Here is a 13,548-nt window from a genome sequence, read left to right on the forward strand (position 1 = left end):
AGGAGGATTAATGGTCTGGGGCTGCTTTTCATGGTTTGGTTTAGGCCCCTTAGTTCCAGTGAAGGGAAATCTTAATGCTATAGCATACAATGACATTCTAAATGATTCTGTGCTTCCAACCTTGAGGCAACAGTTTGGAGAAGGCCCTTTCCTGTTTCAGCATGACAATGTCCCCATGCACAAAGCGAGGTCCATACAGAAATGGTTTATCGAGATCGGTGTGGAAGAACTTGACTGGTTTGCACAGAGCCCTGACCTCAACCCCATCGAACACCTTTGGGATGAATTGGAACACTGACTGCAAGCCAGGCCTAAACGCCCAACATCAGTGGCCAACCTCACTAATGCTCTTGTGGCTGAATGGAAGCAAGTCCCTGCAGCAATGTTCCAGCATCTAGTAGAAAGCCATCTCAGAAGAGTGTCCCGTGTGGCTCAGTTGGTAGAGCATGGTGTTTGCAACGCCAGGGTTGTGGGTTCGATTCCCACGGGGGACCAGTACGGGAAAAAAATGTATGAAATGTATGCATTCACTACTGTAAGTCGCTCTGGATAAGAGCGTCTGCTAAATGACTAAAATGTAAAAAGAAATGTAAAACATGAGTGGAGGCTGTTATAGCAGCAAAGTAGAGACCAACTCCATACTAATGCCCATTATTTTGGAATGATATCCTTGACGAGCAGGTGTCCACATACTTGTGGTTATGTGGAATATATAATAATGTATGTCCTATGTAGCAGAGTATTCCGCTATTGTATTTTATGTATTGAAGTCAATGGAAGGTTGTTATGCTCTATGCTCGCCACAAGAGGTCCCCACTCGCCTAGAATTCAGTTGAATCAAACTACTTCCAAAAAAATGCTAGGAAACATTTCAATTAAATACTTCTTGTCTCGTTCTCTGCTCAAAGGTATCAACAACTCAAGTGTTGTGTATTTGCAGAAAGAGCTGGGTGACCGGCAGTCAGAGAGTCTGGAGAAGGTGCGGCAGCTGCTCCCTCTACCCAAGCAGACCCGTGATGTCATCACGTGTGAACCACAGGGCTCGCTTATTGACACCAAGGGCAACAAGATCGCTGGCTTTGAGAAGGAGGTACAGTACTATGAGCTCTGACCCTTTTGAGGGCATTGTCAACTCAATTGTTGCCTGTATTACTGTTTCTGTCACCAGTATTGAGATTGACTTTTTGGCCCACACGGTTCTTCATAAACTCTTGTCTTTCAGCTGTTCACTAGGAATGTCTTCAGTAACTTCTCTAAATAGCAGACCTGGGTTTTAGTTCAAATACTTGTTTGAGATTGCCTGGCGAAGTGGAACCAATGGAATAGTCCCAAAACTGTAAACCATACACTCTGTCTAGATGCAACCCAGGCACCTTGAAATGCTCAAAGTTTCTGAAAACAAATAGTATTTGAACCCATGTCTGCTTAATATTCCTGCATCTCAACATCGTAGTTGTCAGGAGATATTTGTGGCAACACCAATAATTGTAATTTATATCAATGTAAAACCATCTTTCTCCTTTACCGTCAGGGTCTCCAAGTGTCGACCAAGCAGAAGATCTCTCCGTGGGACGTGTTCGAGGGCCTCAAGCACTCAGCCCCTCTCTCCTGGGGCTGGTTTGGCACGGTGCGCGTGGACCGCAAGGTGACCAAGTTCGAGGAACAGCAGCGCTTCCTCCTCTACCACACCCACCTGAAGCCCAAGCCGCGCAGTTACTACCTGGAGCCCCTCCCCCTGCCCCCTGAGGATGAGGAGCCGCCCACGCCCGCGCCCCAGGAACCCGAGAAGAAGATGGCGGAGCCAGTGAAGCCAGAGAAGAGCGTCCCTGCGGTGTCGTCCGACTCAACCAAGAAGAAGACCAAGAAGAAGAAGACACCGTCCACCAACAAGACTGAGGTTAGTGAGACACTGGGACAGGTCCTGTCCAACAAGACTGAGGTTAGTGAGACACTGGGACAGGTCCTGTCCAACAAGACTGAGGTTAGTGAGACACTGGGACAGGTCCAGTCCAACAAGACTGAGGTTAGTGAGACACTGGGACAGGTCCAGTCCAACAAGACTGAGGTTAGTGAGACACTGGGACAGGTCCTGTCCAACAAGACTGAGGTTAGTGAGACACTGGGACAGGTCCTGTCCAACAAGACTGAAGTTAGTGAGACACTGGGACAGGTCCTGTCCAACAAGACTGAGGTTAGTGAGACACTGGGACAGGTCCAGTCCAACAAGACTGAAGTTAGTGAGACACTGGGACAGGTCCTGTCCAACAAGACTGAGGTTAGTGTGACACTGGGACAGGTCCAGTCCAACAAGACTGAAGTTAGTGAGACACTGGGACAGGTCCTGTCCAACAAGACTGAGGTTAGTGAGACACTGGGACAGGTCCTGTCCAACAAGACTGAGGTTAGTGAGACACTGGGACAGGTCCTGTCCAACAAGACTGAGGTTAGTGAAACACTGGGACAGGTCCTGTCCAACAAGACTGAGGTTAGTGAGACACTGGGACAGGTCCTGTCCAACAAGACTGAGGTTAGTGAGACACTGGGACAGGTCCTGTCCAACAAGACTGAGGTTAGTGAGACACTGGGACAGGTCCTGTCCAACAAGACTGAAGTTAGTGAGACACTGGGACAGGTCCTGTCCAACAAGACTGAAGTTAGTGAGACACTGGGACAGGTCCTGTCCAACAAGACTGAGGTTAGTGAGACACTGGGACAGGGTCCTGTCCAACAAGACTGAGGTTAGTGAGACACTGGGACAGTGTCCTGTCCAACAAGACTGAAGTTAGTGAGACACTGGGACAGGTCCTGTCCAACACTGGGACAGGTCCTGTATTCTACCTAGCCTATCAGAAGGCAAGATGAGTTACAACCATGTTGTTTATACCTGTCTGATCCTTTCAGATCTAGGCGATAGGTCCTTCTGGATTAGTTATCGTATAAATATAAAGTTACTCATAGCTTTACGCACTCATGAGTGGCATCTTGACAAGGGATTTGAAGGCCTTGTTCTAAGGGTCCAAAAGCTGGATGATGATGTTGTTGCACATATGACCATTCTTTTTCTTTTCTTTTTTTCTTTTTACTCCTTTTTCTCCCCAATTTCATGATATCTATTTGGTAGTTACAGTCTTGTCCCATCGTTGCAACTCCCTTACGGACTCGGGAGAGGCGAAGGTCGCGACCCATGCGTCCTCTGAAACACGACCTGCCAAGCCGCACTGCTTCTTGACACACTGATTGCTTAACCCGGAAGCCAGCCACACCAATGTGTCGGAGGAAACACCGTACAACTGGCGACCATGTCAGCGTGCATCCGCCCGGCCCGCCACAGGAGTCACTAGAGCGCGATGGGACAAGGACATCCCTGCCGGCCAAACCCTCCCTAACCCGGACGACGCTGGGCCAATTGTGCGCCGCCTCATGAGTCTCCCGGTTCGTGGATGGCAGCAACACAGCCCGTTATCGAACCCGGATCTGTAGTGATGCCTCTAGCCTTAGACCGCTGCGCCACTCGCGAGGCCCACATATTACTGTTCTATACAAGTAGCATGTCTAATAGAAGATGCATGTCTTCTCCTCTCTCCAGGACTATGTGACCCGTACCCAGGGTGGAGTGCCGTATGGGACGTGTATACCCCCTGACCCCCTCATGAGCCAGCAGGCCCACCCCTACAGCAGGATAGGCTACAACCAGCAGCCCATGGGCATGTATGCTCAGAACCAGCCTCTGCCTCCAGGTCAGTGCCAACATTATCATTGTCTAAAACCAGGGTTCTGATCCAGGATCAGTTTTGCCTTATAGATCATGATAAATAAGATTACAAGGACAGCGGGGGTGCGTACCTGATCTTTGGTCAGCACTCCTACAAATGATACTGATGAATACAGGCCCTGTTGTATTTATCACTAGTGTGTTTTTTACATTACTATCAAGAAAAAAAACACTCTGGAAACCTGTATTCCTCTCATGACCTTTGAATGTGATGTGATTTGTTCCAGGACTAGATTTTAATGCTGGGGTGGCGCAAAACCCTGCAACCTTGTAGTTCCCCCAGGACTGTGTTGAAGCTATTTGGATTTTGACTTTAACGCTCATCTTTTTCCCCTTCAGGAGGCCCTGGTTTGGACACCCCGTACCGACCGGCCCGGAACCCTCAAATTGGCAAGATGATGCCCACGCGGCCCAGCTACCCAGGCATGATGCCCGGCATGCAAGGTGGCATGCCAGGCATGATGGGCATGGACAAGCAGTACCCGATGGGCTACAAGCCCCAACCCAACATTCCGCAGGGTCAGATTCTGCGCCAGCAGCTACAGGTCAGACTGGTGAGTGTACAGTAACTAGACTCCACTGGAAGGGGACAGTAGTGAGTACAGAGGTTATTCTGGACTGGATCTACCACAGTGTGTCTGAGGGGTTTGCTCACAGAATAGGACCTTGAACCTGGCTTTCGCTGTACGCAGGACATGTTGATAAGTTTGAGTTGGAATTCCCCCCCCTGTGGAGAAAAAAATGTTGGCCTTCAGTTGTAAAAAGCAGCACATTGTTTTTAGAGAACGTTGGAGGATGACTGTTGTCTCTTGTCATTTTCAGAACCAGAGTATGATAGGACAACAGATGAGGCAGATGACACCTAACCAACAATACAGCTCCATGCAGCCAAGTCAGGCAAGTCTTTCAGATGAGAAACTGTCAGCAACATTTCATGTGATTTTCTTTCCAGATGAATCCGTAGAACCTGTTTTCTTATCCTTATATTTCCTCCACCTCTGAAATTGACCGCATGTATAAACTAGTGTCCTCTATTCCTGATCATCAGTATTCTACCCTTCTCCTCCCTGCATATTGGTCCTATTTTCATGAACATTCTGGTTTCCCTCTCTCCATGTGCAGAACATCTCCCAGGGCTATACCACATACGGCTCCCACATTGGGATGCAGCCACACCCCTCTCAGGCGGGTGGTATAGTCCCTCCATCGTATGGGAACCAGGGCTTCCAGGGCAGCCACCCAGGGGCCAACCCCGCCGTGGTGGACTCTCTGAGGCAGAGGCCCAGCGGCTATGTTCACCAGCAGGCACCGGGCTACTCACACACCATGCAGAACACACCAAGGTGGGCAGGAGGGGGAAGTTGCAGAGGGGTGGGGGTGTGGACAATACACTCCAATAGCACAGGGTTGTCTACTGTCCATTTATTAAGGATATTTAGGTTACTTTTAGCTCATATTGTGTTTATGGAGTTCCATTTTTCACTCCTTTTTCTTGCACATATCAAGGTCTTAAATATGTCACATTTAGCATCACTGCCTAGTATCTGGATACAGCGTTATCAGTCAGTCCCACCTATAAACTGGACTCTTGATTTACTTTAATGAGGTAGATGGGAACATTGGACAGTGCAGTCACAGAACACGTTTTTGTTCCATGCTGTAGCACTATTGGACAACAGTGACCTTGTTCAAGATATAGTGGTGTATTTATGTAACATTGATGTACCGGTCTACTGAATCTGTCTCTTCCACCATCTCCAGGTTTCCCCACCAGCCCATCCAGCCAGCTCCTGTCATGCAACCCCTGAGCCACATGGGGGGACAGGGGGTCCACCCGGGCATGAGACCAAACCAGATGCTGGCCGAGCAGCAGCAGCAACAGCAGGCCCAGCAGCAACAAGCCCAGCAGCAACAGCAGCAGTACCTCAGACAGCAGGCACTCAGAGTATGCTTTGTCTAATTGTCTAAATACTACTAACAATCTCTAACACTACAGACCAACATGGAACAGTGGGTCAATACTATTGCAACTACACATGTACTGCTATTGCCACTCAATGTGCTATATATCTACATAACCACTTGAACATTCATTCAATGCTTTACCTGATGATCTAACACAGGTGTGGACAAATTTGTTTGGCTCTAGGGCCACATGGGGATTTTGAAATTCAACTGAGGGCCACACAGATTTTTTGGGGGGGACCGATTTGTTCTTCAATCTATTTGCAGACCAGAAAATGGGCTGTTATTTGAAAGAATATAGGTCCAATTTCTACATACCTTCTATCTAGTTTTAGACTTTCAAGAGAGGCCTGGAGTGTGTTTTTGCAACCCAAAATAATCAACCCTAATTACATCCCATGGGCCGTTATTAGCCCACTGCTGCTCTAGCATCATAGTCAGTGTAGGAATTCCTGTATAGTTGTACTATGGTCTAACCCTGTTCTTTTCCTGTGTTTGTCCCTGGCCATATAGGCCCAGCAGCAGGCTCAGCAACAACAACAACAGCAGCAGGCTCAGCAACAACAACAACAACAGCAGCAGGCTCAGCAACAACAACAACAACAGCAGCAGGCTCAGCAACAACAACAGCAGCAGCAACAGGTTCAGCAGCAGCAACAGGTTCAGCAGCAGCAACAGGTTCAGCAACAACAACAGGTTCAGCAACAGGTCCAGCCCCAACAAGTTCAACAACAACAACAACAGCAGCAGCAGCAGCAGCAGCAGCAACAACAACAACAACAGCAGGTAGCGTCGGCCCAGCCCCCCGGTACCCAGGCTCAGAACCAGGCCCTGGCCATGCAGCCCCTGCCCCCGCAGCAACCCATGGTACGTTCCATTTAGAGGGTTTCACTGTCAAATTACCCGGGGGTGGTTCCAGAAAGACGGATCAACTTAGCCAACTAACTGTCCTAAATATTCACATTTAACTTAATCTTTTTGAGAAATCTAGACTTGAAATTAGCATGGTATAATTGACTTGACAACCAACAACGTGTATTCAAGTTCAGCTTTCAAAATCAACCAGAATATTATATGTACAAAATTGTGTGTATACTATGTATGTGCAGTACCAGTCAAAAATTTGGACACACCTCATGAATTGTAGAATAATATTGAAGACTTCAAAACTATGAAAGAACATATATGGAATCATGTAGTAACCACAAAAGTGTTAAACAAATCAAAATATATTTTATGTTTTAGGTTCTTCAAAGTAGCCACTGTTTGCCTTGATGACAGCTGTGCACACTCTTGGCATTCTCTCAACCAGCTTCACCTGGAATGCTTTTACAACAGTCTTGAAGGAGTTCCCACATATGCTGAGCACTTGTTGGCTGCTTTTCCTTCACTCTGTGGTCCAACTCATCCCAAACCATCTCAATTGGGTTGAGGTTGGGTGATTGTGGAGGCCAGGTCGTCTGATGCAACACTCATCACTCTCCTTGGTCAAATAGCCCTTACACAGCCTGGAGGTGTGTTGGGTCACTGTCCTGTTGAAAAACAAATGATAGTACCACTAAGTGCAAACCAAATGGGATGGTGTATCACTGCAGAATGCAGAATCACTGACAGTGTCACCAGCAAAGCACCATCACACCACCACCTCCATGCTTCACAGTTGGAACCACACATGCGGAGATCATCCGTTCATCTACTCTGCGTCTCACAAAGACACAGCGGTTGGAACCAAAAATCTCCAATTTAGACTCATCAGACCAAAGGAGAGATTTCCACCGGTCTAAAGTCCAGTGCTTGTGTTTCTCGGCCCAGCAAGTCTCTTCTTCTTATTGGTGTTCTTTAGTAATGGTTTCTTTGCAGCAATTCGACCATGAAGGCCTGATTCACGCAGTCTCCTCTGAACAGTTGATGTTGAGATGTGTCTGTTACTTGAACTCTGTGAAGCATTTATTTGGGCTGCTATTTCTGAGGCTGGTAACTCTAATGAACTTTCCTCTGCAGCAGAGGTAACTCTGGGTCTTCCTTTCCTGTGGTGGTCCTCATGAGAGCCAGTTTCATCATAGCGCTTGATGGTTTTTGCGACTTGAATGAACTTTCAAAGTTCTTAACTGACCTTGTCTTAAAGTAATGATTGACTGTCATTTCTCTTTGCTTACTTGAGCTGTTCTTGCCATAATATGGACCTGGCCCTTTGACAAATAGGGCTATCTTCTGTATACCCCCTCTACCATGTCACAACACAACTGACTGGCTCAAACGGATTAAGAAGGAAAGAAATTCCACAAATTAACATTTTAACAAGGCACATCTGTTCATTTAAATGCATTCCAGGTGACTACCTCATGAAGCTGGTTAAGAGAATGCCAAGAGCGTGCAAAGCTGTCATCAAGGCGAAGGGTGGCTACTTTGAAGAATCTCAAATATAAAATATATTTTGATTTAACACTTTTGGTTACTGCATGATTCCATATGTGTTATTTCATAGTTTTGATATATTCACTATTAATAGTAAATTAAAGGAAAACCCTTGAATGAGTCAGTGTGTCCAAACTTTTGACTGGTACTGTACATACATGCATGCATATACAGTACCATGAAAAAGTATTTGCCCCCTTTCTGATTTGTACTATTTCTGCATATTGTTGATACTGAATGTTATCAGATCTTCAACCAAAACCTGATATTAGATAAAGGGAACCTGGATAAAAGGTGAGCCACTTTCATGGTACCGGTTATCCCTAACACAGAGTTGTCCGAAGTTACCTCGCTAACTCCTCAAACCACGTATGTAGTATAGGGCTCTGCTTTCTGGAACACCCCACAAGTCCAAAATCAAACCCTAGCTCGCCTTGATCTATTTCCAAATATCACGCTGACCTGAACAGTTATTTGCTAGTTTAAGGTTAGCGCACCCTGCTTATGTCCAGCCTGGTTTAGTCAAGGCATGGCTAGTGAACTATGCCCTCTAGGTTGGCACCAGCCATGTTATTGGATAGAGGTTTGGGTTAGCACGATATATTGAAAATAGATGTTATTCCTATATCGATACGGATAATATGGGTATAAGTAATTAGCAGGAAACGAACATATTAAAAATGGCTAGAGGAAACTTCTGCTAGTTGTGGCCCTCTCGCAGAGTACTGATATGAGATTCACTAGTACAAGACTCTGAAGTAGCCAGACAGAAACGCATTCATAGGAATTTGTATCTCATAAATCGTCTCCATTAAAAGTTAAACTCAAGTCAATTATTTTTGGGACGAGTTGCATATGCACAAAGGCCTAAATATTGTGTTTTTGGACGGACAGTCTTGTCAACGGTCTCAAACATTGGTTACATTTTCGGATTCTGAATCTCTGACCTCTTGCCTCATCTTTTTTTTTTCTAAATGTGTGCTACTGGAAAGGGACAATGAGTCCCAAGTCATGGTCACAGTATTTTCTTTTTATTAATTCATTCCTTTCAAATTAGGTATGATGTGAAGTTGTAGTCTACGTTCAACCACCGAAATGTGTGTGTGTGTGTGTGTGTGTGTGTGTGTGTGTGTGTCAGTTCCCACGACAGGGGATGCAGCAGACTCAGATGCAGCAGACTCAACAGCAGCAGCAGACCGCAGCACTGGTCAGGCAGCTCCAACAACAACTCTCAAGTAAGAAAGAGACTCATCATGTCAGTGTACTTTAGTGAGATCTGCTATAGCCTTACTAACCCCAGGGTCACATTCATCAGGCACCAAACAAGAAAATAAATCACAAAATGTGACATTCTATTTTCACAATTTCCAGTCATTTTAGGTGTGTTGATAACAAGTGTGTTCTTTCCTTTTCCCCAGATACACAACCCGGACAGAACACCAACTCATATTACTGATAGTGCTTGTTGTATATTAGTGTGTGTGTGTGTGGAAGGATAGGGAGACCCTGTGTGTGGGCGTGTCCCCAGCCAGCCCGTAGATTGGCAGATAGATGTGTCCAATGCCCCGCAGGCCCCATATTTAGAGGTGTAGGCTCTTAGGAGGGAAAGGCTGTCATTGGCCAAGAAAGACGACCAGGCGAAAGAACCCACAACTCAACCACAGAGGCCCAACATGCCATTTGAAAACCATCTCAACTTCAGTCATGTAATTTCTGAACATCCAAGGAGGGATTGTGCTGTGAAATATTATGATCATGGAGAATAATGGAATGGAAGAGTCTATGTAAAAAAATAAGTACAAGAAATTATAAGAATAATGCAATTTTTTATTTTATTTCAATTTGTACAATTTTTCAGTTTAGTGTATTTCTCATTAAATATCATGTCAGTTTTTATGTCTTGTACTTGTGTTTGGTGCATTCTTTTCATCCTGACACAGCATTTTATTAATCAGGTTGTGAATAATCAGGATATTATTAATGATATTGAAATACTATGAGTCATCATTATTATCCACTTATTGATTGTAGATAGTATTGTTTTCATTTTTTGTGTAGTCAGGGTTCGCACAGGTCAGTGATTTGTTTTTGGAAAGTCATGGAATTTTCTGATGTGCATTCCAGAGGGATAGTCAGGAAGTTTTGCATATTGATCACTACTTGGAAATGAAATGATCAGAAAAATGTATTCTGTTCTTTTTCCACATTGCATTGCCCAGTGAGCTTTTGTCCATTGTCATGTACATTCTGTAAGGTATATGGAAAGTCATGAAATATTTTAGAAATGGGAACCCTGTTAGATATGTCGCTAAAGCCAGGCAGTCCACTAATAAAAAATATCGAGGTTAGTCCTTTTTTCTTCATGCGAGCTTTTGAAAGGACTTATGATCTAAAACCAGAGCATATTTTACTTAACAGAGGCATGATGCTTTCATTGGACAGAGCAACAACTAAAAACTATGAGCAGCACGAAATACAGCAGACTTGTCACAGGGTTACTTGCGCTAACCAAAAAGGTATGCTATTGACTATTGATGCGTCTCAAAAGACGCCCTATGTAATGGTGCAGTACTTTTGGCCATGGCGTATGGGCTCTGTTTGATGCGTCTCAAAAGACGCCCTATATAATGGTGCAGTACATTTGACCATGGAAATGGTCTCTGTTCAAATGTGCCATTTTGGACGCACCTTTCTAAGAGCTTTCTAGGAGCCACGCAGAGGCCACATTTTAGCTCTTTACCGCATCGCGGTGAGCTTCACATTTTGCAACAATGCGGACATGATTATTTGCAGGTAGGTGAGGGCGGGAGGTCCTGTATAAACCCTCACTAACTTCACACCATCTCTGCACTGCTCCGCGAAGCGCAAGAAGTATGAATGTCCTGACTTCTAAAGAAGCCACATCACCATAAATGCTGCACGGCCAATACAGACAACAGATTGACCATGCGGCGCATTTTACTGGCCATAAACTACCCTAATTACCAGAGACGGTGGAAACGGAAATGTACCCAGTAGAGGGGTAAACTCAGTTATGCACCTTTATTTTGTGAGTATGATTTACATGGACAAAAACAGACACAGCTCTTGTTTAAAAAAAACGTTATTTGGAAGAATTTAGATCATTGACGTTTCCATCTTGGCCATTGGAGAGTGTGCCCAGGGAAGCGTGGGGACAAACTCTCCCGAAAAGTGGGGATAGTGTAACAAACCATGCCCAAGAAGGCCTGCTTCATCCCCCCCAAAAAGTGTTAACTGTTAGATGATACTATAATGTAGTGCACAGTAATAAGAAAAATTATTACCACTATTGGTTGTGGGTTTTTATTGTTGTTATTAATATAATTTGCATGTAAATCATTGATGCTAAGGCTCTCTTTGTTGCTTTTTATTTTGGTAGCGGTTAGTTTGTTAGTATTACGAACAAACGACTTCAGGGAGCGACGTCCCTGGCCTTCGTGAGTGCCAGGTTCAGCTGGCCTGGCTGTCAGTACCTGGTAATGCTTCGAACACACCGACAGTGTTTTTGCGCAAAATAGTATGCAGCATCATCATCTGATAACTATGCAACAAAAGTTCACCTTCTGCTACCATTTCGGTGAAGCCGTCTTCGCATACAGTTTGACGAGTTAACAGTTGTTTTGAGCACGGCACAAATCATGCTTCATTGACAGCATGGCCAGTGTTGAATGTTTACAATTTTAAAAACTTGGAAAAAGAGACCCTTAATCTTAGACTTGGGACCACACAGCAATTCCACTGAATAGCAGGCTAATGATTGCTTTGCAATGCTTGCAGTTAGCCGATATGTTTTATCTATAATTTCTCTTCATTATTTCTATTAATTTGACAAGGATTAAAAATGATTTGACAGTAGATTGTCAACTTTATTCATGATGACTGCCAGCTAAGATTTTGAAAGTATGATGTTGACATGATCAGTCCAATCAAAGCTACTGTAGATATGTGATTTTAAGTCATTTAATCTGTGTCCAATGACCTTGAGCCTTCTTGGATGGGCACTTCTAATGTAACTCTATGGCAGCACCCAAGGGGCTAGAATTTTAGAGCTCTACCCTTAGACTTGGCGGTGACGTAGTGTCCCATGAGTGACAACACTGAGCCAATCACAGCGCAACGCTCTGTATTTTCTGTAGGCTTGCTCCACCATCACAGAAAGCACTGAGCTAGGCTGAAACGCCTGCATTTTGGAGCTGCCTTACTCAAGAAAACAGAAGCGACCATGTTTGTATGCGGCTTTATTAAAATGTAGGGCACCAAACAGGCAGAGCTTTCCAAACAGGCAGAGCTCGATTGCGACAACATACCTGTGATTGAAGCCTGGCCTTGACCAAAAAAAGAGCAATAATGTTGTTCTCCGAAGAGAGGGGGTGGAGGAGGGTTAAGGGCCCGTTCACACTGCTTGTGGCAAATAAAAGACTGTGCCACAAAGGAAGCCTTTTCATGGTTTTATTTGCAACCTCCCGCAAACTACTACCAATGAAATGGCTTCTTTTGTGTTGTGTTTTACCGTGTGAACAGACCCTAAAATATTACATTTAAAACTTTATGTCAAGTTGATGCATTTCATGGCTACAGACGTGAGTGCCACGGGTCAGTATTCATTTACACAGGGTACCTTAGTGTTATTGGGCACAGGGACTATGGTGGTCTGCATGAAACATGTTGGTATTACAGACTCAGACAAGGAGAGGTTGAAAATGTCAGTGAAGACACTTGCTAGTTGGTCAGCGCATGCTCGGAGTACACGTCCTGGTAATCCGTCTGGCCCTGCGGCCCTGTGAACGTTGATCTGTGTAAAGGTCTTACATCGGCTGCGGAGAGCGTGATCACACAGTCATCCGGAACAGCTGATGCTCTCATGCATGTTTCAGTGTTACTTGCCTCAAAGCGAGCATAGAAGTAGTTTAGCTTGTCTGGTAGGCTCGTGTCATTGGGCAGCTCTCGGCTGTGCTTCCCTTTGTAGTCTGTAATAGTTTCAAGCCCTGACACATCCGACGAGCGTTGGAGCCGGTGTAGTACGATTCGATCTTAGTCCTGTATTGAGGCTTTGCCGGTTTAATGGTTCGTCGGAGGGCATAGCGGGATTTCTTATAAGCTTCCGGGTTAGAGTCCCATTCCTTGAAAGTGGCAGCTCTACCCTTTAGCTCAGTGCAAATGTTGCCTGTAATCCATGGCTTCTGGTTGGGGTATGCATGTACAGTCACTGTGGGACGTCCTCGATGCACTTATTGATAAAGCCAGTGACTGATGTGGTGTACTTCTCAATGCCATCGGAAGAATCCCGGAACATATTCCAGTCTGTGCTAGCAAAACAGTCCTGTAGTTTAGCATCTGCTTCATCTGACCACTTTTTATAGACCTGTCTATTATCT

General features: G+C 45.1%; 1 protein-coding gene across 1 annotated transcript in view; it reads left to right on the forward strand.

Moving 5' to 3' along the window:
* Positions 1-10,048, forward strand: part of LOC106604460 (mediator of RNA polymerase II transcription subunit 12) — a 44,528-nt gene extending 34,480 nt beyond the window's left edge. Inside the window, exons 35-44 of the mRNA XM_014199094.3 lie at positions 941-1,090; positions 1,532-1,897; positions 3,587-3,737; positions 4,112-4,326; positions 4,595-4,669; positions 4,895-5,115; positions 5,534-5,717; positions 6,251-6,604; positions 9,291-9,387; positions 9,571-10,048. Of these exons, the coding sequence (XP_014054569.2) occupies positions 941-1,090; positions 1,532-1,897; positions 3,587-3,737; positions 4,112-4,326; positions 4,595-4,669; positions 4,895-5,115; positions 5,534-5,717; positions 6,251-6,604; positions 9,291-9,387; positions 9,571-9,608 (1,851 nt within the window). The 3' untranslated portion in view covers positions 9,609-10,048. The remainder of the gene's footprint in view (positions 1-940; positions 1,091-1,531; positions 1,898-3,586; positions 3,738-4,111; positions 4,327-4,594; positions 4,670-4,894; positions 5,116-5,533; positions 5,718-6,250; positions 6,605-9,290; positions 9,388-9,570) is intronic.
* Positions 10,049-13,548: the final 3,500 nt, after the last annotated feature.

This window comes from Salmo salar, chromosome 05, assembly GCF_965601325.2.
Source record: "Salmo salar chromosome 05, fSalSal1, whole genome shotgun sequence".
NCBI lineage: Eukaryota > Metazoa > Chordata > Actinopteri > Salmoniformes > Salmonidae > Salmo > Salmo salar.